The following is a 21,741-nucleotide window of genomic DNA, read 5'->3' on the forward strand; positions in this document are numbered from 1 at the left end:
ACTAGTCAACGTACTCCGTTAACCGAACGTAGTACGAATTTCTATAGGTATATTAAATCGTTTCTTGTTAAATTGGCAGCGATGCGCAGGAACGTGGGCTCGGCCAATGGAGCAACCAACTACGAGAGAGAATGAGTCGAGGGTACGAAAGTTTTTTGGGAAATTCATGTTAAAAACGTTTTTAGGAGGCTGGGAGAAAGCGACGACCTTATAAAGAAGCCCTGCGGTCAGGCCCGGACTTGGTTGGGTGACCGCTTTCCCATGCTCGGGTCCCATCGGTTTTGTTTTCAGCTTCTCATGCCGCTGACGGGCTCGAACTCCTGTCTGCTGCCGGGGCTTCTAAACGCCCGCAGGCTAACTGGGTACGGCGGCGCAGCAGGAAAAGTTGAGTCGCAGGAACCTGGAAAGCACTCGAGTGGAACTTCAATGGGAGTGAACTCGTCAAAACTCGCGGGGGAAAAAATCAATTGATACGACGAAGAAATAGAGCATTTCGGTGGCAGTCACGCTATTTACCTCGCTCAAGTTGAACGGGCAGGAATGAGGACTATTGCTTGCACGAAACCGATGAAAAAAAGACATTTTTTATAAATATTTTCTTATTTTTTTGTCCTGAAAAGTAAACGATTGATAAATGATGCGAAGCTTTCGGACGAGTCGGCTTCGAACAAACCAACCAACATTTTTCATGTTTTCACGTCGCGGGGTAGTACGATGAGCACGAAAATAGTCCGACCGTTCGGTAGCCTTAGTGGAAGGAACCGATGTTATCGGGCATTGAGACTCGACTGAGAAAAATGGATTTGCTCATTTCTCATAGGATCGATCTTTGAACGATTTAATCACAAATTTGCAGGGATTTTAATCCAAAAAACCTTTTCTCACGAAGTATTAGAAAAGAATTTTCAAATAATCGAGAGCTGACTAATTTTCATTGATTTGAATCCGAAAATTGATGGAACGGAAAATCTAACGCTCTCTCATTCGCTGAATACCATTATTCAATTTTTCTTCAAATAGTTTTTGTCCCAACCCGTGTCGAAGATTTCATCATACCAGAAAGCGAATAAAAATGTCTTCTTATCACGCTGGGATTATCGAAACGAGTGAACTTGGAAGCTGTTAGAATTCTCATTCCAATATGATTAATTGGGTGACAGGTCAACTTACTCCAACAACAATAACCCAAACAAAAATAACCTGCTAAATATTATCCCCGGTAAAAATAAGCCGCATCAAAAATATGCACACAGTAACCCCCGCATAAATAATCGGTCTATAAATATCCTATGCAAACACAAATCACAACGCAAACAAACACGTGATCATGTATTCATGTGGTACGGATAATTTTGTATATTTCAACACAAGCAAATGTGAAGCCCCAAAATATTGTTTTTCGATCGGAAACAAAAAAAAATTATTACCTTCTCATGCTTGGGTTCAAGACTCTCCATAAATCGCAACAATATTTACAATTGTTTCGATCCCTGCAATTTGCTCCACATTTATTTTTGTGAGTGATTCGGAATAATCCATAAAAATAATGCTTAATAATCATACACAGAAATACACCGCATATCAACATATCTCGAAACTATTTACACATTTCTTATACGCATTTTGTATTTACTATTAGGTAAATTTGTGTACGGAGGTAATTTGTATCGGGTTATTTTGACATCATGATATTTCGTGCACGGGATATTTTAACATGGGATAAAATAATTGGGATATTATTGCGTGGGATATTTCGGTGTGAGCTCGATTAAATTGGCGTCTAATACGATTAGTGGTGAGAAAAAGAGTTTTGGCGGGGGAGGTTGAAAGGAATTCGAACTCGTTTGTACGAGGTTTAGGCATTTTTATCAGACGGGTAGAATACGAGGGAGGGAAGCGGGCGAAAGGGATGTTGGCACGGTGGAGCTTGTAGTAAAAAGCGTGCACGGGAGAAGCGTCGTCGAAGGCGTACGACGAGTCGGTAGGATTTCGCGCGTGTGTGTGCCGAGAGGAGAAAGATCACTAATGGTGGCTGGTGGATTAAGGTTCGTAGTAGGAGGTCCGTCGATGTGTTGGGGGAGCGTGGCTCAGGAGCCAATTGACGTGTGCGTTAAGGGGAGGAAGGGAGTGAGAATAAGAATGTAGCGATTGATGAAAAGAGTGGGAAAAAAAGCTGGAAGGGATTTGTACTTGAAGACAGCCTCGCACGCAGTCTCGTGGACGGATGAGCGGCGGAGGTGCGAGGGTAAGTGTGTGTGTGTGCGAGCACAGAGGAAAAGCCATTGGAAACGCGAGGCTGGGGTTTAAGGGGCGAACGAAAGGGAGAAGGAAGGAGGAAGGGGAAAAGAGAGGGGGCAAGAGCGCTGTGCGCGTGGGCAAGAGTTGGTGATCGACGCGGGCGCTGGGGGTCATACATTCGTTGGCCATCCGTGAGTGATAGGATCGTAGTAACGAGAACGTTCATCAGGGAGGAGAGGATGACCAGCGGCAGGGCCGTTGGGCCGCGAGCGAGCTTAGATCGCCAATGGCTGAAACATTAATTCGAGAGGACGAGCGCTGGGGAGTTTGCGCCGGTGGTTTCCGCGTTCCCTGCTCCGCCGTCTGGCATGCTGCGATAAACGGGAAGGGGCGCGGGGGGCTCGTACGAACGTAAAAGGGAGCCGGGGACGCGGAGTGGGGCGGAGAGAATTGCGAGAGAGAGAGATTGACGGCGCGGTCTAGGGGGAAAGGGCGACGGGGAAAGAAAGCGAGAAAGAGAAGAGGAAAGCGGAGGAGCGGCGGCGAATACCGGGAGTATATTCAGTGCTCGCGGATCCGTCGCGGCGTCGATCGACCCTTCTTCCAACCCGCGAATATTCACGCTCGTTGGATTCGCTGGCCGCCCGCGGGCATTCATGGCCCTCGCCCGAAGCATCTCGACCTCTCGCAAGCGAGTTGAATCTCAGTAAAAGAAACTGCCTATTTTCAAGTCGTTCCAACACCGCGTCCCCGCGAGTCTCACGGTGCGTTGGGAATAATCTCGCGCGAGGAACGAGCGAGAAGGAACGCGGATTAAAAAGAGGCGGTGAATCGTGTCGAAGAGACAGAGAATCGGGCGCGCGCGTGGTTTGGAGCAAACGCGGTTACGGAAAATACCGCCAGGGCTGAAGGAGGAGGAGGAGGAGGAGGAGAGAGGATGAGATCGATCGGAAAGTTGGGACGATAACGTCCCCCGTAGTCGTTGTAGCCGGCGACGTATACGCGTGGTGAAACGCGCTCGCGGGGAGGGGGCCGCCTCATCGATATGCGCTCTATATGTCTAGATTAAGCCTCTATGCATATGTCTGTGTTTTGGGGGCTGCATTTAAGGGGTTAGTGCGAGTCTAACGCGGAAGTGAATGAAAGTGGGGCGGAGCTCACGGCTCAAGCCCCCCAGGATATTTCGCGTCTGACAGTGTTAAAGTTTTTTGTTTTTCATTGTTAAATCTACTTTGTGTTTAGTTTTTATAACGCCAGTAACGACGCGCCGGTGAGAAGAATAAAAAATAAAAAGGAACGATCGTCGAAGCTTTTCCGAAGGCTCCCCCCTCGCGCCTCTCAAGCTCTCATGGTTTTTCCACCGAAAGAAGGTCAAAGATCGATCGTCCTGGAGGAGGACGGAACGTCGACGACGGTGACACACTCGAGTCTACTCGCCTCCCTCCTTAACCAGCATTATCTCCGTTCACCGATTCATCGATTTATTCATAAACGCTTCAATGCCCAGTACAGTTCCTTTCGCTTGATACGCAGAGGCCCGAATAATGAACTCGACGATAAAATCCGCTTGCGGAGGCAGCTGAGATGCGACAATAAGTAAATACACTCGATTATTTGCTAAGAAAGAAGCTCGACGAGAAGGCTTCTCCACGCCTCTTACGAATAATCGATCGAGCAAGTAGTAGCCACGAGTCTTTCCTATTCTCCATCCCCCTGAGAAGCTCCTACCCGAAGCCCGCACGAGAGATATTGAACTAGAAATGTGCTGAGCTTCTGACAAGTTGGAACACACGAGGAAGGAGACTCGCTGGATTTAAAGGCGTCGCCTACTACCCGAGCAACCTTAAGTCCCTTCTCCGGCTACTTCGAGCTGGCGCCTCTGCTACCTTAAACAGTCGATATAAATTGAAGGGGGAAATAAAGCACGAGGCGAAAGTGAGTTGCTGGGAGAAAGAGTGGAGCGTTCGACAACAGCGAGCGCAGGGAATTGAAAGTGTGCGGTGCTGGCCTCGCGAAATAAATGAACGATCGCACCAGTTCGCCAGCGTGATAATCGGAGTCCAGAGCCGAGTATATTACACCGAGTAAAAGGGAATAAAAGGTGAATTATCGATCGGAGTCAATGCCCCGGGGAGAAGAGACGAGGATAAAAGTCCCCGGGTTCGCGATACTCGGTTTACGAAGAATGAAAAGAAGGGTAATCGATGAGCGACGAGTCGGACGATGTCGAAGGTTAACCGTGAATACCGAGTGAACTGATATCTCCTCCTCGCGCGGATTATATTAGAGAAAAGACGTCACGTGCCGATCGATTCGTCACAGCGACCGAAGGAATAAAAGACCCGTGCGCCGAAAGGTCAGGGAATCAAGATTCGCTCGTTACAATTGCAAGAGAAAGAGGATTGAAAGAAGAGAGACTCAAAATCCGGAGACGACGTCTCAAAGCTCATTCGAAAATCTTGCAATTTTTTTCACCCTGCTTAAAATCCGTCGCGCCAATGAGCTTCAGAGCCGGAGGAGGAGAGTGTCGTAGAAAGAATGGGACGCGCGTCGCCTCGGGTAATCCCGAAAGCTTCTACTCGTAAATCTCTCGAGTGTCCGGGTTCGCTGGGTTGCTCTAATGAGTGAAGCTGATGCGAGTATCACGTCGGTGATGCTTGGCCCAGCGTTGTCTACCTCCTCGTTCTCCGGTCCGCCGAGTCTTAACGCTAGTTGCGGATCGCGATAAAAACAAAACGAAAGAGGCTTTGAGTCAACTGAACTCGGGCTGGTTAACGCGTGACAAAGGGGAAGCGAGAGAGAGAGAGAGAGCAAGAGCTTTTGGTCGGATAAAAGCAACGTGTCGAGGAGACGAAGCATTTGGACCGGAAGGACGTGACAACGTTGACGGGGCTGGGGGGACGGGGGGGGGGGGGGAATAAAAGAGGGATCGAGGATAGACGTAGGGAAGAGAAAAGATAAGAGGCCTGAAAGGACGTGCGTTATATTTTCCATGTAATTTAGATATGCGGAGGGTACTGCGGGTGTGCTGTGACTTTCGGAGGGTTTATTGTTGAACGAGGAAGTGGAAAGCAGCGAATGGCGGTTTGACGAGGAGTCCGGAAGGAAAGATCGAAAGAGAGATAAGCCCCGCGCGGAGAAAAGAAGAAAAGAAGGCGGGAGGGAGTCCCAAGAAGCAGCTATAAAGAGCTGGACGGGCTCGAAGAGGGGGATTTTTGTCTCGAAAAACGTAAATAAAAAGGCCCAAGCACGGATCTCTACGGGGACAGAGGTTACAGCAGCCGGGGTGGTGGTGAGATGTCGAGGGATCCATACTCCTCGGGAAGCGGTGTCGTCGGTCCAGGTGGTGGGACACGTTCGCCACGTAGCGGTAGACGCGTCGGCGAACTACCAACCGTTGATCGAAGCCCGTCGCGTAGCTATGCCAGTGGACGCGGAAGTCCGCTCGGTGGACGGAAACGGGGCACCAGGAGCGGCAACAACTCACCGGAACACCTCGGCTACGGGAGCTACCATCACCACCAATTGAACAGCCCGTTTTACTCCCGGGACGAAGATCTCGGCAGTCCGGTTATGCTCGAGGAACGTGGCCGGAGCATGTCGACCGGGGGCGGTGGAGGCCACCACAGATCCCGCAGCGCCTCGAGGCCAGCGATGTCCAGTTCGGCAGGCATGTCCGCCCGTTACACAAGCCTCGACCGTGCCTCCGCCGGGATCCTCGATCATGACCGGGAGTTCGTACCGATCCGCGAACCCCGCGAACGCAGCCGCGATCGCGGCGGGCTTTATCTCGACGACGATCTCTACGGGTCCAGGTCGGCGAGGCAGAGCCCGAACCCTCACATGATCAGAGACGGCGGTATTTACATCGGCGAGCTCCAACATCAGAACAACGATTTGCAACGGGAACTCGGGAATTTGAAAAAAGAGCTCGAACTCACCAACCAAAAACTCGGCAGCTCGATGCACAGCATCAAAACCTTTTGGAGCCCCGAGTTGAAGAAAGAACGAGCCCTCAGGAAAGAGGAAAGCACCAAGTACAGCCTCATCAACGAACAGCTCAAAATGCTCAATTCCGAAAATCAGGTTCGTGCTTTCACCATTCTCCTATTCAGTTTTCTTACCAATTACTCCATACACTTTCTATTTCAATCGCGAACGTATCGTTCGATTCGCACGCCAATGGACCGATCCCGAAGCCTCGCTGCTGGTTGCTCCATCATCGTTTCCTCGCACCCCTCGTCCGGTCTGCCACTATTTTCCATCGCCCCGACCCCCCCTCCTTCGAGGCCCAGCAGTACAAGATGTTTTGACTGCGTGAGCAATGCGTCTAATAATAGTGGCATCCGTCGATAATAATTCACAGAGAAGCCTCCAAAGTGTCGGTATTCGCGTAACGCGCGCCGAGCAACAACGCTTCTCGAAATTGAAGCGACGAATAACCGATGGCGATGTAATGAGACGGAGGCCAGAGGAGAGAGAGAGAGAGAGAGAGAGTGAATTTGAAACGAGGACGAGGGGACTGTGTCGTGTGCACGCACTCATGACCCAGCGTACAGTCGAGTCGATTCAGAATTCGTTCGCATGTGGTTAGCGTTTCGGTCGAACGCTGCCTGCTGGGATTCTCTCCTCGTCGTTGTCCCAACGATGAGTCACTGCCCCGGCGATTAAGCGAGATTAAAATAAGAGCGGCAAAAGCAAAAATGTAGGAAAACGAATTTGTGTATTGAAGCGTGTGTGCTCCGGAACAAGATCGTTGCTTGGCTCGATGCCCCGGAGATTATTCACACGATGCTCGCTTCTCCCTCGTATGCTTTCCAGTCGCACATTGGATTTCGGCAAGCTCGAAAATGTGTTGTGCTCCAGTTAAGTAGCATTTTGGTGTTTGGATAGAAACGATGCTCGCGGTTTACGAAAGCGAGGGAGCGAGGGAGACGCGGACGGAGCGGAGATGCAGGGGCGAAGGGGAGGGGATCTGCTCGCATCGACCGCGCATGTTGCCTGACGTACGGAATGAGAGAGCGAGAGAGAAGTTACGGACACAGGGAATGTCGTGCTGGTGTAAGCGACGACAAACTAGGTCGTAGAAAAAGCTGTACATCCGTCTCCCTTTCCTCTCTCTTGCTCTTTCTCTTTCGCCGTACTCTCCACTTCCGGGCTTCTCAAACACACGAGACATAAAAAAAATCATCTGTCCAATTTGAGACTAGAAGAAACTCGCTGCAGGCCACTTCCACCGAGCAATTATCGTTTCGTTGTTTCTACGAAAGATGCACGTATGCTCAACGTCAGGGCATGAACTAAATCTGCCAACTCGCTCTGCTCAAAATCAAACCTGCTCGTTTGCTGCCCTTCTGTAGGCTCTTACGCGTTTATTTTCATTTATTCTATTTAGGCGCGATGCACCCTCTCCTCGACGACGCGAAAAAACCGTCGAAACACCCGAGAAAATGCAGTCTTCGGAGCTGCCAAATCCCGAAAGTTTCATCCATTATGACGATCGAATCAAACTCTCGTTATTTTCCCAATGAATCCCGTGAGAAGGGATCGAAACACGAACGGATTCTGAGCATCGAATTAGGCGTTTTCTCATGATATAATCGTTATTAATTCGAAACGCAGCTCAAAATAATCGAACGATATTCCCGAATTGGTGCTCCAGCTCTCGCGCAACCTACTTTCCGAACGATCGGGGATTACATTCCATTCACACGAGAATAGCGCTCGGACTATCTATACATGAAAATCCATTTTTTGTTATCAGCGTATCGATCGGGGCAAAATAATTTTCCAATTCCGGACGAAGGTCGTGGCACAAATATCACGTTCGCTTGTGCTTTTGTGCACGTCGTTGTGAGTAGAAATTGCAGTACACGCGGATTATCTACTCGGAGGAAAATACGTGAAAACGTGATTTGTCTCTTGAAGGATAGAAAGATAATTGGATTTTGTTGGGAATCGTCGATAAACGAGCGTTACAAGCCTCCGCCTGCTTCTCCCGGGTTGATCTTCCTCGTCGTCGTCGTTTCACGAGATCGAGGTGACAAAGTGTGTCGAAGTCGATTTGAGACGGGAAAATAGAGCAGCGTCGATGACCTCGCTCGCACGCATGTGTGCATAGCTGCGTGACCTAATCGGAGATCAATCGTGCAGATTTAGCATGAGAATCGCACAGTCAAATTCGTAACGACTTTTAGCGATGAAACGTTTCTCGAGAATGCGGAAGAAAAACCGAAAGCGCTTCTGAGCTGATGCGATGCCGCTGTTTTTCACAGCGAAATTGCAACTTCCACGAGTCCCTTCGTATCCGCGCGACGTTAACGAAAAAGACTGGCATTATCGATTCGATTCTCGTCTGGGAAGATACGATTTACACGAAGGAGGGTGCCTCCCTTTTCACCGTGAATGAGCCTGCAAAGAGGCCACGCGGTATCGTCACATTTAGGCCGATCAATGCATGCACACAAATTCAAGTAGGAAAGCACGACGTGTGCAATGCACAACAAATCGATTCTGAACGAGCTTAATGACATTCTCGTCGTGAGATTCATTGTGCATACATAATTGTTTACGATGGAGCATTAAGGGAGGAAAAAAGGAGAGAGAAGAGTCGTCTGAATGCTTGACTTATTTCCATAAATTCGAAAGGGATCTTCGTACGTTTATTGTTTTTGCTCAGCTCGACTTCTCGCACTCCGGCCAGCTCGAGATGAGTTTTAACCCTTCTACCCTCGGGTTTGTTCAACCGAACTTTTCTTTTTCTGTCTCGGTCCTCGACGACAATGCATCCAAAAGTTTTAGTCATTCCCTGGCAATCTACCAAGAAGCCAGCCGGTTGAATGAGCCGCCGGGGCAGACATCGAACCCTCCAGCCGTTTAGTCATATTCAAACGAAACTACGTTCTCTCCGCACTAGGGCTAAATTCATGATTAATCGATCTTCAAACGCTTCGCTAATGAGTCTCGAGTTTCAATATTTTTTCTTTCGAGCCACTTCTCAATCCTTTTTCCACCCTCCGAACCCTCCGGAATCTCATATTTAACGATAACCGCGAATCAATATCACGCTCCCGATTCCCTCGGGAGCATTCGAGGTGCGTTCGACTCGTTCGAATAATCTCGCTCGGAAAGGAATTCGTCGCAGCAACGAGTTCAAAGTCAAGACTCCAAATGGCCTTCGAGTACGTTAATCTTGGCTCAATTCAGACTCAAATGATGGAGCGTATTTGTGGCAAGGGTTTGTCAAATGCACCGTTTGTACGTGTATTAGAGGCACGAGAACACACAACGTCGTACTATTTAATGAGGAAATATCGTGCGATGCGTCACACCGCAGCAGAGATCAAGCGACGTATTACGACGAAGAAAGCATCCATTATGTATCCTCCCGGTGGCATTATCTCGCCCTGTGACTCTCTTTTCGAGCCGTTATATCGGCCATAAATAAGTCGATAAAATCGTGTATAAATCAAACAAATTATACGCCTTTGCAATCTGCGATGCAATCAGACTTTTTTGTGGTCTGAAGAAACTTGCGTGTCGAGCGGAAAAAACGATGAAAAAACTGCGAATAACGTTGACCCTTTTTTTACTGCGCGCTCGTATAATGCAGAATATTTGTTTCTCCTGCTTGGGACAATAAATTTCGCGAAGCTCGTTTCTCGCTTATCATCGCGAAAACACTGTAAAATGTTATTGAACTCGCGTTTTTTTTGCATGCCTCGAATTTTCGAAACAGTGAATGTTTTTCAGCACGGTAAATATTCTGAATACTCTGCGAGTTAAACGTCGGCAAAGCAGGTTCGTTGGGAATGGAAATTCAGTTGATTGGAGCAGAATTTTCTGAAGTTCACAGCAATACAGAAACATCGAGTTCTTCGCTCTTGTAGCCAACGAATTTTCCTCGGGTTTAAGCCTCCTTAACGAACTATTCAGTCTCAGAATAACACGTTTCATAATTTCACGTAAAGGTTCGAAAAACGAAAAGAAAATAGGGCGAATGAAGTAAAAAGTGTGATGTCAGGACGCAATGGAAGGCTGATATATGTGACATTGAGGCTCACGAGTGAATCGTTTCCTATAAATAACACTGTTCTATTTTCATTGATGGACAATATCGTTGGCACTCCTCGGTTATGCGGGCATGCCCTTCGATCGATGTCAGATACATGACCTCTGAGCATATCGGAGTCTCGAGGGCAGGACAAAAAAGGGCGAGGTGCAAATAGAAGGAATCGTGTGACTGGACCAGTGGGATAAAAAGATTTCGACGAGAGACACTTCACGTTGGCATGGTGCGAGGAATAAAGAGGGGATGATTTGTGCTGAAGATAGTGTGCGTGAAAAGCGCTCGCTTTTTCCACGAACTATTGATTAAACGTTCATGAAAATATGCGGCTAGTTCGAAGATAACGATTTTTCGTACAATTCTTCAAAGTCAGACAGAAGAAACCGTTTGAAAGAAAGTTTCATTGCTTTTTATCCAGGGCTGCTGCTCGAGTCACGAGGGCAAAGTCTTTCCTTCCAACATGGCGAACGCCAAAAGACTTCTTTCTCGCCTTTTTTTCTCGTTCTCTGTATCTTTTCTTCCTGGCTTTCTACCAATAGCATACTTTTCTTGCCGCAGTTCTCACGAGTCGTATTCCACTTCAATCCCATTTCCACTCGCTTTTTCAGGCTTTTCTATTTTGCCTGAAATAACGCGGGCTCATAGCAATCGAAAAGAGCTTCAAGCTTTTTGGATTTATCAGGAAAATCCTTTTTTCCACACTTCTCATCGTCGCTAAACTTTGCCTCGTGTAATTAAGCTTTCGGATTATGTTATCACGAATGATCGCAATTGAAGATTGCCAACACACCGAAAACAACCCGGAAGAAACGCCCTGTCCTGTACAAATATAAAGCCTCCGTTCTGCAACGGAGACGCGTGTACGTTTGTGTACGAAACACACTCGCGATGTCAAATCAACCATCGTTCATTCCAGTGCAACTTTGACTCTTCCCAATAGGTCGAAGTTCAGTTATTTTTTCTCGATCTTTTACAATTTCTACAATCGCAGAGAATAATAACAATTTAAATGAAATTTCGACTTTGAATAATTGAATAAAAAAACTATTCCGAAGGAGAATTTTGCACTTTCGTAACAAAAATGTAAGCCCAGCAGGCTCGAAATTTGGCGTATGATAACGAACGAATTTTTCAATTGCCTGATGCCAAGTGGTTTCGCGCGAAACCTCAAAATTCCATAAAACTTTGCACTTCGGTGAAGTTGCAAACTCGTTTGACGGTGAGCAACGATCGATTAATTGCTCGAATCCACTGAATATGAGAACGAAAAAAAAGGAAGGAGAAATAATTTCTTCGTTGCCGAAAGGACAAAATAAATTCATCGGCTAACGCTCGGAAGATCTTAGCAAAATAATGATGGAACGATTCGTCGTAGAATCGCCCATACGGGGCTGAGGTACGTGAGCTTGGCTCGGAGATTGCTGCTAGTTCTCGCGTGACTTACGAGCTTGTTCCAACAGACACAGAAAACACACGAGCACGCACACGGAGCTAACCGCACTAAGTTTAACACCGTCTCTTCTGGTATTGACTTCTCTCGTAGTTCTCCAAATGTCCGACAGAAAAGTTCTTAAAAAAAAGAGGAAAAGCAAAAGTACTCGAAAAATATTGTCCAATCATACTCTTCTCGGGATTAAATTCTTCTCGGAATTCAATATTTACGAAATTCAGTCACCTCAAAACGGGCTTAGGACAATTTTTCAAATGCATAAACTTGTGGATGGAAGAATTTTAGATTTTAAGGGGTCTACCCTAATTAAAATGTCCAAAAAATCGATTTTTTTATTGCATTTTTCGAAAGCATACACATTTAAAAGTATCATAGTAACATTTCAAAGATCTGAGCAGTCCAAGTGTACTTTTGAGCGACGTTTACTTGGCTGTCACAAATGCTTTTTCGTAGTTTTTGTGAAAATCGCTGCCGTTTTGTCATTTAAAAAAAATATAGCCATTAAATTAATTATAGCCATTTACCTATCGAATTTAAAACCATTTTTATTTTTTTCTCCGATCATCCATTCCAGAGATTTAATCAACAGGGCACAACCATCTTTTTTTTTGGACCTGTTTTCTCCCCCATTTTTCCTTACGAATACTCAGTATAAATATAAAAAAAATTTGTGTATTTTAATAGTGTATTTTTGAGGCCCTACACTTTTTATATCCATATTTATAATTTATATCGATAAAAAAAATCGTGAAAATAGTCTTTCTTTTGCGCCAATAAAAATCGATATGAACAGACTCGAAAAAAATTCTTCGAATTTTTTCAGAAACGACAAAAGCCTGTTGAAACGAGAGACCAAATAATTCACATAACATCAATCGATGAATCGATCATTCGTCCTTTAAAGCCCAGAGAGGTCAAACCCATCTATTTCAGCGATACGATTCGATACAGAAATAACTGTCGAACTCTGGGATCTGGCAAGTTGAAATAATTGATGAACAGATGCGAAAGGTTAAAGATATACCGTAACGGAAGCAGCGGATTCGTCGTTCGTATTTGTTTTCCAGATAAATAATAGTAAAAAAATCACTGAAATTATAACGAGGAAGCTTCTGCTGACGGGAATGAGCCACGCCTAGAGAATTCCGAGAGGACGTTCCACGTGAAAAAGTGCTCGAGAGCAAAGTTCGTGCATACAATCAATTAGCGAGTTGGCAGGTTGTAATGAAAAATATCGCGGAATCTTTTGGAGCAAAGGGGCTTTTATTTTGGCGCGATGCTTAACTCGAGAGTATTTTTAATTTACGACATGAATGTACGAGTAAAATTTCGTGTGACCTGCATTCGTGAGTTTTTTCTCATTTTCTTTAGTTTCATTTTCCATGCTTTTTTTCTAGTTCTCTCCTATTAAGTAGTACTCGAGCAGCCCCGAAGCTCGGCTCGAGAACCACGAACGCGAAGGTGGCGAAGACCACACGTGTGAGGAGAAAGCTGTTCTCGCAACGAGATCCGATGTCGCTCTCCCTCGCCGTTTCTTCGTCGGCGGTGGTGGCGAGTCCACTTGGTGCTCTCCCCGACTTTGACGTTTTCCTATGCCAACGGTCTCGCTGTTGGAAGCAGCCAAAGCTCTCCGCGCCGCACCCCGTCCCTCCGCTTCGCGCTCTTCCACCGCGCGTTCCTCGTCATCGTCGTCGGCGACGACGACGACGACGACGACGCTCTCGCGTAAGCCTCGAAAACCCACACACCTACAAACACGAGTGCACGTCGAGCTCGTTGCGAGCTCGGAGAATCGATCTACCGTGCGCGTGGGTACGTCGACCCCGTTGCAACATGGCCCAAGTACAGCCTACACCGTTGTATTATTATGCACATTTCCCGGCTAAAATATCCCCGATCCTCTCCTTCATTCCTCATTTATTTACCTCTTCGCTAGATTCTCATCCTTCGCCCTTTATCGTAACAAACTCCGAATCATCGTAGACGCTGAGCAACGATCTTATATCCGGACGAAAATAATGTTTGTGCACTCAGAATCGTTTGTTTGCGTAAAACGTGTCAGCTACGATTATGATTCGACAAATTTCCAGGCAGTTTATTAAGGGGTCTAGCCTAATTGGATGGACAAAAAAAATATCATTTCCACGATTTTTTCTATCCGTATAAATTATAAAAATGTATAAGAAAGTGGCGAACTTCAAAAATACACTATTAAAATATATAACATTTTTTAAAATATTTATTTTACTGAGTTTTCGTACGGAAAAATGGGGGAGGAGACAAGTCCAGAAAATAGATGACTGTGCCCTGCTGATTAAATCTCTGGAATGGATGATCGGAGAAAAAAAAATAAAAATTGTTTTAAATTAAATAGGTAAATGGCTATAGGACGCATCGTAAGATTTTGATTTTTTTTAAATGACAAAACGGCAGCGATTTTCACAAAAACTACGAAAAAGCACGTTTTTTCATCGTTTTTTGCAAAACAAAAATAGTTCGACTCAAAATTTCAAAATTATTCGTGTGATATGCGCTATAGCTATAGTCATAAAGAACACGCGATAAAATTTTGGCTAGGATCGGTCAAATAGTCTCGGAGATTTCATCGTATCTTTATAAAATGTTACTACGATATTTCTAAATATGCGTATACATTCGAAAAATGCAATTAGAGTAGACCCCTTAATAATGAGGAAATCGTTATCGCTGTTATCGACGATGCTGAAAGAAAGCTCGTAACAAAAAAAGTGAAAGAAACGAGCACAAGTCTTCATCGTTCGAAAAAAAACGAATTGAATTCCTCTCCGAATAGCCCAAAATCTCGTAAAATTGTTCATGAACATTAATTCATTAAAATCCCTTGTAAAAATTGAGAAAGTGAACAATTTTTCAGCGACCATCCTCCTGAATAAATTCCACAAAAAAAATCTTTTGCTTCCTACATAAAATGTAACGAAGCGAAGACCGCAAACTTTTCAATGATAGTTCAAGCAGTCTGCACGTCCAGACAGTATACACGCGGATTTCAAAGTGTATTCATATCCATATTCATTGCATTGTTACGTAGCTTCGACGTTCACATTCTTATGTGTGAATAAATCACTTGATTTGTCGTAGTGCTTTTCATTCATTGAGAAATAGTCGGGGCTGATGACGACGTCTGGCAGTCACGTTGCGCCACTCGCTCGTCCCCAGTACCTATATTTGTAGTTCCCCGTATGAAAAAAGCTCAACGCGTCTCGCTGTTTCGTGATGAAACATAGGCGTCCGTTTGTTCAAGGGAAGGAAAGAATTCTTCGAGAATTCTTCAGTCTTCCCTCCTCTGCTGTCTCCTCCAACCTTTGTCTCTCATTTATTTAATCTCCAACGGTTGAATAACGATCAAAACATCGCAGCTGTGCGTTCACTCGAGCACTTGACTCTTTAGCGTGTGCAATTTAACTTAGTATTTATTTGATCCAAGGAGCAAGTGCAGGTTTGTTGGTCAACGTGTTATTTGATCTCAGGCTGGTGCGTTGAGGGCTAAAATGCGCGGGGGAATAGGAGGGTGGTTTTCTGCGTGTGTGTATAGTTTAGTTCGATGGTGCAAAACACAGGAGCAAGAAGAAAGCAGAGCCGAAGCTCCGTTAATGGGATCTCGTCTTAAGAAAGGCTTCGCTTAAACTTTAAACCCGATATCTTCCATCTTGGCGTCTCCCTGGGCAACCTTCGATCGACGATGAATCGGCAAACGATGACGATTTGAGGCTGCCGCTTTGATCGATGCTCTCCATTTTTCATTTATTTCTCAGTCTCTTTATGGGTGTGCGACTCATCCTCGAGAGAAAAATCGATTCGTCTACGAGTGTTGTCGCAGATTTTCCCTGCCCTCTGAGACGAGTCAACAATCCCGCACCCACGTTGCTTCAACGACGTGGAAACACTCCGAAACGAAAAGCAATGCGATGAAAAAAAGTCGGTCAAGTCTGTCGAACGATGTATATAAACCCGTATCGAAGGAGGCCCTGATTCCGTTTGTTTATTCTCGTATTTCCAGGCGACGTTTTTCCCCCTCAATCTGAGAAATCGCCTGCTTCGTAATGCGGAGTTTCTTCCTCAGGACGAGCGACATTGGGGATAAAATCGGTGTAGCGTTTCCAGCGAGCCCTCGTTTCCACGTGTCAAACGGGGGATGAAAAAACCCGTTTGTTTGTCCTCATCGCGTGGATTTTTTCTCGTTCGTCTCGAGAGTGCCATTACCTTTTGAGGAGGCTTATACGCTCATATTTCCTACACGGAAATGGGCCTCTGCGTAAAAGGGGCGAAGGACACGACGCGGAGGGGTCGCTTCACAGCGGGGCTGCTCGCCCGCGTCCACGCGAGCGCATGTCGCATCGCTGTTTTCATTACTACTGCGAGAGCAATAATGACGACACTTGTACATTCTTGCGTACGTGTGCTCAACCACACCCCACTCTCCTCCGAGTGTGACGTCACTCTCGAGCCTCCCCCTCCGTCCCTCGCAGCACGAGAGCGTTTCTGGTAACGGGGTCAGCCTGGGGAGGACCTGTCGCGCCTGCTCCCGACTCCCTCCGATTCCCTTCGCGCTTCATAAATTTTAGAGGAATATTCAACCTCGCTGTCAATCGTGGTAACAACATTTAGCTCTGTTACATGCCCGTTGCGGGTGAGATTCATTCCCGTCGATGATTTAACGGGGTTGCACGATGTTCGGACTCTGTTGATTGCCGGACGACGCGTCTCAAAGTCAGCAAATACGAACCGTTCCAATGGCTTTGCCCGACTACTCTTCGCGCTATGTTATCGATTATAACAACGCTGTGGATGAGTTTCCACATTTTTTGTTTGTCGGGCATTTCATGCTGATTCCGCCGGATCGTGGTCGTTTCGATCGTGGATGCTGGTTTTGAGCCGGATCGATTTTTTCTGCTATTTTTCTGAGACTTTTGTGCCTCTGAAATTCTTTCAAATTTGTTTCCAATCACTTGGTGGTCAAAATTTGTTTAACGTGGAATGAGAAATCTGCAAAATTCACGGGACCCAGTTTTTATGCCGAGAATTGTGAGGATTTGCTCAAGTGCGGCCAGGGATGAAGAAAAATAGGGTAGAAAAAAGATTTTTTATACACGGAAGGAGACTCAAAATTGTTCATACAGAAAATGTAATTTGTGAAAACTTCAAAGAATTTTTCAGTCCTTTTCATTTCAGGTCGAATCGTTTCGAAAACGTTTCGTCGTCGTTGTCCCGATTGTTCTCCAACTTAAAAAAACTTTTACACTGAAACAACGATTCCAGCTATTTTCGAAATACCGCGTACACAGAGAGCGGGCGTTTAGGAAAATCGATACAATAGAAAGAAGCCCGAAACGCGGTTCGTAGATGTTCATGCCTCACATTTTGTCCCAGTTTCAACGTTTCTTCCCAGAATCATATTTCGCGTCCTAGTTTCTTCAATATTGAAAAAAATCTATTATTCATCAATGCACGTTGTTCCGTTTCGTGGATATTGTTTCAAAGACGTCACGTATCGCCGTTTCTTGTTGGTTACAGAAACAAAGCATGATGGTGCGACAACTCGAAGAGGAACTAAGATTGCGAATGCGAGGACCGAGCGTCGAGATACAACAGCAAATGGAAGTATTGTACAACGAGAACGAACATCTGACACGTGAAATTGCCATACTTCGAGACACGATCAAGGTAAAATAAAAAAATACAAATAAAAATAAAAAATAAAAAAATAAAAACCGAAAGCTTATTTTTCTCTCGCTCTTTTTTTGTGTCGATAAACAAAAATGATAATGTGAAACGTTACGATTTCGTAGTCAAATTGCGCAGCGTAATCAGCTCGTTATCTCGAATATTTCGTGAGAATTTTCATCCGCTGCAATGAAGAATCAGCGAGGGGATGAGTCGCAAAAAAAAATGGGAGGATAAAATGTAAAGTGTTGAAATTGTGACGCGCCGCATTTCGCCAAGTGCCCCGGACCGTATTTTTGTTTTCCTCGCCCTAGCGAAAGGCCGAAACGTTTTCAGCACATTTTCGTTATCATACGAAGCGTCGAATAGTCTAAAAAAGGATGTAATAAAAAAAAATATATATATCTCACGTAGGAGCAGAGAAAAGAGTTCATTTGAGATTGTAAAAATTATAATGGCATGGAATTCGGACGTGGCAGTGAATAAACGAGGCTGCAGCATCAAAACGCGGAAGGCGAGCAGGAAAATATGACGCGATGAAAAAAGAGGCGTACGCAGGGAAATCGGTAAGGAGTGCGCATAAAACGAGAGAATGGAAAGCGACCGTCACGGAACTATTATAATACTGAATAATACCAGCAGAGTACCAAAGTAGAAAGAGAGAGAGAGAGAGAGCGAGACGAAGAGGAAAAGCGGAGTGAAAGTGACGGAGGGAAGAGCGAAGTGCGCAGGTCGTTTCGTTCCAGGAGCTGGCAGTGATAAAAGCATTTTAGGTCAGACATAAACGCTCTTGCATATCCTCGAGGAGATCGTTTTGCACGTTAGCCCAGCCATTTTCATACCATTTTCCAACCGCGTATTACATGCGATTTTATAAAATTTCTCTCGTTTTTAAATCATTTCAGTGACTTTGAGGAAGATTCGAAAAAGCAATTGAACTTCTTTTTTGCCCTTTTCATGATCAAAGTAACGATTAAAATTTATTCTCCCAATAATTAAAATAATGTGTAACTTATTTGTTGAGATTGATCGATTTTTAACCCTAGAACGCATGACTGGGGTGTGAGCACACCCCACGCGAACTTCAAACTACGCTCCCGTCCTAACAAGTCACATTATCGACTGATTATCGACGGATTTTTTGATATATAAATTCAATTGAAATTAGTTTTATCGTACATCATTCTTTTCGTTATAAAAAAACGAAGAAAATGGTGTAGGATAAAGTCAGTTTAGCATCATAGGACCGGATTTATAAACAAAAAAAGAGTGGGGTGCGTTCAAACCCCGGTCATGAGGTTGAGGGTATGAAAAAAGGCACATGAGGTGTAGGGTTAATATTATCATAGCGGTTTAAATTCTTTCGTAGTTAAATCGTCAAGCGAAGCGTGACAACAGCCATTTTCTATTTATATGCGTATGCATATCTATATTTTAAACCACCTGGCTCATGGGTCGTCAAACCTTCCACCGTTTATGTCACTATTACTCGTCAACCTCAAATAAGTGTTTTTCTTTTTCCATTCCCAAGTGCGAGTTTTTCCCCGGTAACAAGGCTTTCTCACTGATATCTAAGTGTGCCTGCCATGAGAGCCAAAGTAGCTGAAAGTTGCAATTTTCGTTAATCCCAATTTCACTTGTTTATGCGTGAATTTGAAAAATTGCATCACTTGTCTCGAAACTGAACGCTGTAAATTCGGTACTTCATTTGTTTCTTCCTTCGCGTTTTCTTCTCATACACAAGATCCTATTTCAAATCTCCGTTCCCAACCACAAAACGTATTTTCTTAATATTATACTCGCCGTATAGAATCCCCGGTGAAAAGTACAGAGAAAAAAAGAAAGCGGAATTACTTCTTCCGCGGGGCGGAACGATACGCGAGTCGAAAGTTTCGGTGGAAGGTGGACGATCTTCGCGGGAGCCTTGTCGCATGTCGAATTCTTCACGAGAGCCTCCAATATGTGGATATTAGTTCTCGGGGGAGAAAAGAGCGAGAGGGCAGATTCTTGGCAACGGAAAGTGTGTGGTGTTTGCTCGCACTCTCCCTCGCTCTTTTACTCTTCGCAGCGTAGCCCGGAAGTCTCACCTCCGCTTACTTTAGCACGATCGCGCGAGAGGGATAGAAGAAGAGGGAGAAAGGGCTAGAGGGAAGAGACAAAAGAGATGGAAACTCTGACTGTCGGTTCATCGGACTTAACGACGACCCGGCCACTTTGCTTCAGCCAATTTTCTTCTTCCTGGCTGGCACGGGTTACTCCTTTATTTATCTTATCCGAAAAAGCACGAGGGAGGGAGCAAACAGTGCTTTCCCTGAACGAGGAATTTCTTCGATGTTTCTCTCCCACCGTTTCCTCCGGATTTCCATAAAATTGAACCGATTCGACTGAGAAATTGAAATTCTTCTTTGCTCATCGTCGATAAGATTTTTTAACATTCGAATCGCTGCCCCTTGGATTTTTCACAGTTTTTGTCCGGCCTCCCCCACTGCAGTTGCCCCAGATTGTCCCAAATTTGTTGAGTTATGTAAACAAAGCGTAAATTTGTCTACGAGATTTTTGCCTCTTTCCATTGCCTCTGCTCCCCCGAACGAAAAATATCGGAGTGGTCGACCGCATTTGTGAAATGTCAGTTAACGTCGATGAGGTATTGTCGCAATTGCTGAGTCGAATGAGAAAATGGGGAGGGGGAGAGAGAGAGAGAGAAAGATGGGTCAACGAGCGTGACGTGCGCGAAGCAACTGGTCGCCTTTGGCCAAACGCCAGATTATATGCGCTCAGCCACTTCCAAGCGAATGTTCGACCGGCATTTCTCATTATCCGGGTATATTCTCATATCCGAATATCTCCAGATCCCGCGATTACTTCCGCTAATATAAGCGGGAGACGAGCGATTGCAGTGGAAGAATGTCGTCGCTCGAAATTTAGCTTTTTTTATTCAAACTTCAATTTCTGAGTCTCGTAGAGCTGAGATTGTTCATTACTGTTGAACCGTCGAACCAACGTCGGAATTGAACAACCTTCAAGAAGCGACAATTTTTCCTGCATTGCAGAAACTCAAATTTCTGTAAATTACTTGACGCGGCAAACTTTGGACACGAAGAACGAGAAATTTTTGTCTTTTGTACCAAGTTTTAATTACCCGACAGGAACGATGGAGGTTTTTCCACAAATTTCCTCGATTGTACGTCTCGCGAAGCCTCAAAGTTTGAAAAAAAACGTCTGCGACTACATTTTTCATGGCGTTTTATAAAGAGGGATGAGCCGATAAAAAACACTGATCATTCTATTTGCCGGGATAATGTTGGACTCGGTGCAGCTAATGCGAGAAACGCTTCGGAGAAAGAGAGATCGCGAGAGAGAAATCTCCCCTTTCAACTTTCGCAGAGCCTAATTGCGTTTATCTTGTCAAAGGGGCGTCATAAATTCGTTAAACTAGTATATATAGGTAAGCTCCGGAGCAACGGAGTACATGATCAGACGCGAGGCTTTGACGACCTTCTTCCGGCCCGGAAGTCTGCATCATTTTGGCGCTTGGAAAAGCCTCTTTTATCGGGTTGCTTTGTTTCATTGGGATTGCGCGTTCAAAACTAAAATTCAATGATTTTCATTGTTCTTCCTTTGCTTTTTATAGGAGCTCGAGCTTAGAATAGAGACTCAGAAGCAAACGTTGCAGGCCCGTGACGAAAGCATCAAAAAGCTCCTGGAAATGCTCCAGAACAAAGGCATGGGTAAGCACCAACTCACAACTTTTCATAACGCTCTGAATATCCTTCGAAAACCGTTGAGCCGATCGAGCAAAAGTGTTTCAGGAATTTTCAAACGTCCTTCAAATTTTCAATAAGGAGCATCGTCAATCGAACGGAAAGTTCAAATAAATAAAGTTTCATGAGCGAACGAGCAGTTGCAAAATCCAAATTTCTGTCACCATCGCGAGGCTCGGTGATGAGAATGAGAAAAATCGATGCCAAGAATAAAATACAAATCGAGCTTTTTCACGTATAATGAAAAAATCTCGTCGAAGACCACCTCGAAGATAAATTCACACAAAAATCGTTAAATCAATTGCGCGAACGGGTATAAGAAATGATATTTACGATTCCCAAAATGCCACACGTCACAAGGAACGATGTGCGATAGAGAAAATGAAATAAGAATGATAACAAAATGTTTGGAATCGCGCGAGCTTTTGGACGCTTTGTAATTGTTGCAGGGAAAGAGGAGGAGAGGATCATGTTCCAGCAGATGCAATCGATGGCGCAGAAGCAGGTCCTTAAGAATTCTCTAC

The 21,741-nt window shown here is 45.1% G+C and overlaps 1 protein-coding gene across 3 annotated transcripts in view; it reads left to right on the forward strand.

Annotated features, from left to right (window-relative positions):
• The first annotated feature begins 2,815 nt into the window (after window positions 1-2,815).
• Window positions 2,816-21,741, forward strand: part of brp (bruchpilot) — a 57,747-nt gene continuing 38,821 nt past the window's right edge. For all 3 annotated transcript variants that reach the window (XM_043429456.1, XM_043429454.1, XM_043429455.1), the window contains exons 1-4: window positions 2,816-6,324; window positions 17,307-17,456; window positions 21,088-21,184; window positions 21,667-21,722. In XM_043429456.1, the coding sequence (XP_043285391.1) occupies window positions 5,536-6,324; window positions 17,307-17,456; window positions 21,088-21,184; window positions 21,667-21,722 (1,092 nt within the window). In that variant the 5' untranslated portion in view covers window positions 2,816-5,535. The remainder of the gene's footprint in view (window positions 6,325-17,306; window positions 17,457-21,087; window positions 21,185-21,666; window positions 21,723-21,741) is intronic.

The sequence above is a fragment of the Venturia canescens genome, chromosome 9 (genome assembly GCF_019457755.1).
Source record: "Venturia canescens isolate UGA chromosome 9, ASM1945775v1, whole genome shotgun sequence".
NCBI classification, from domain to species: domain Eukaryota; kingdom Metazoa; phylum Arthropoda; class Insecta; order Hymenoptera; family Ichneumonidae; genus Venturia; species Venturia canescens.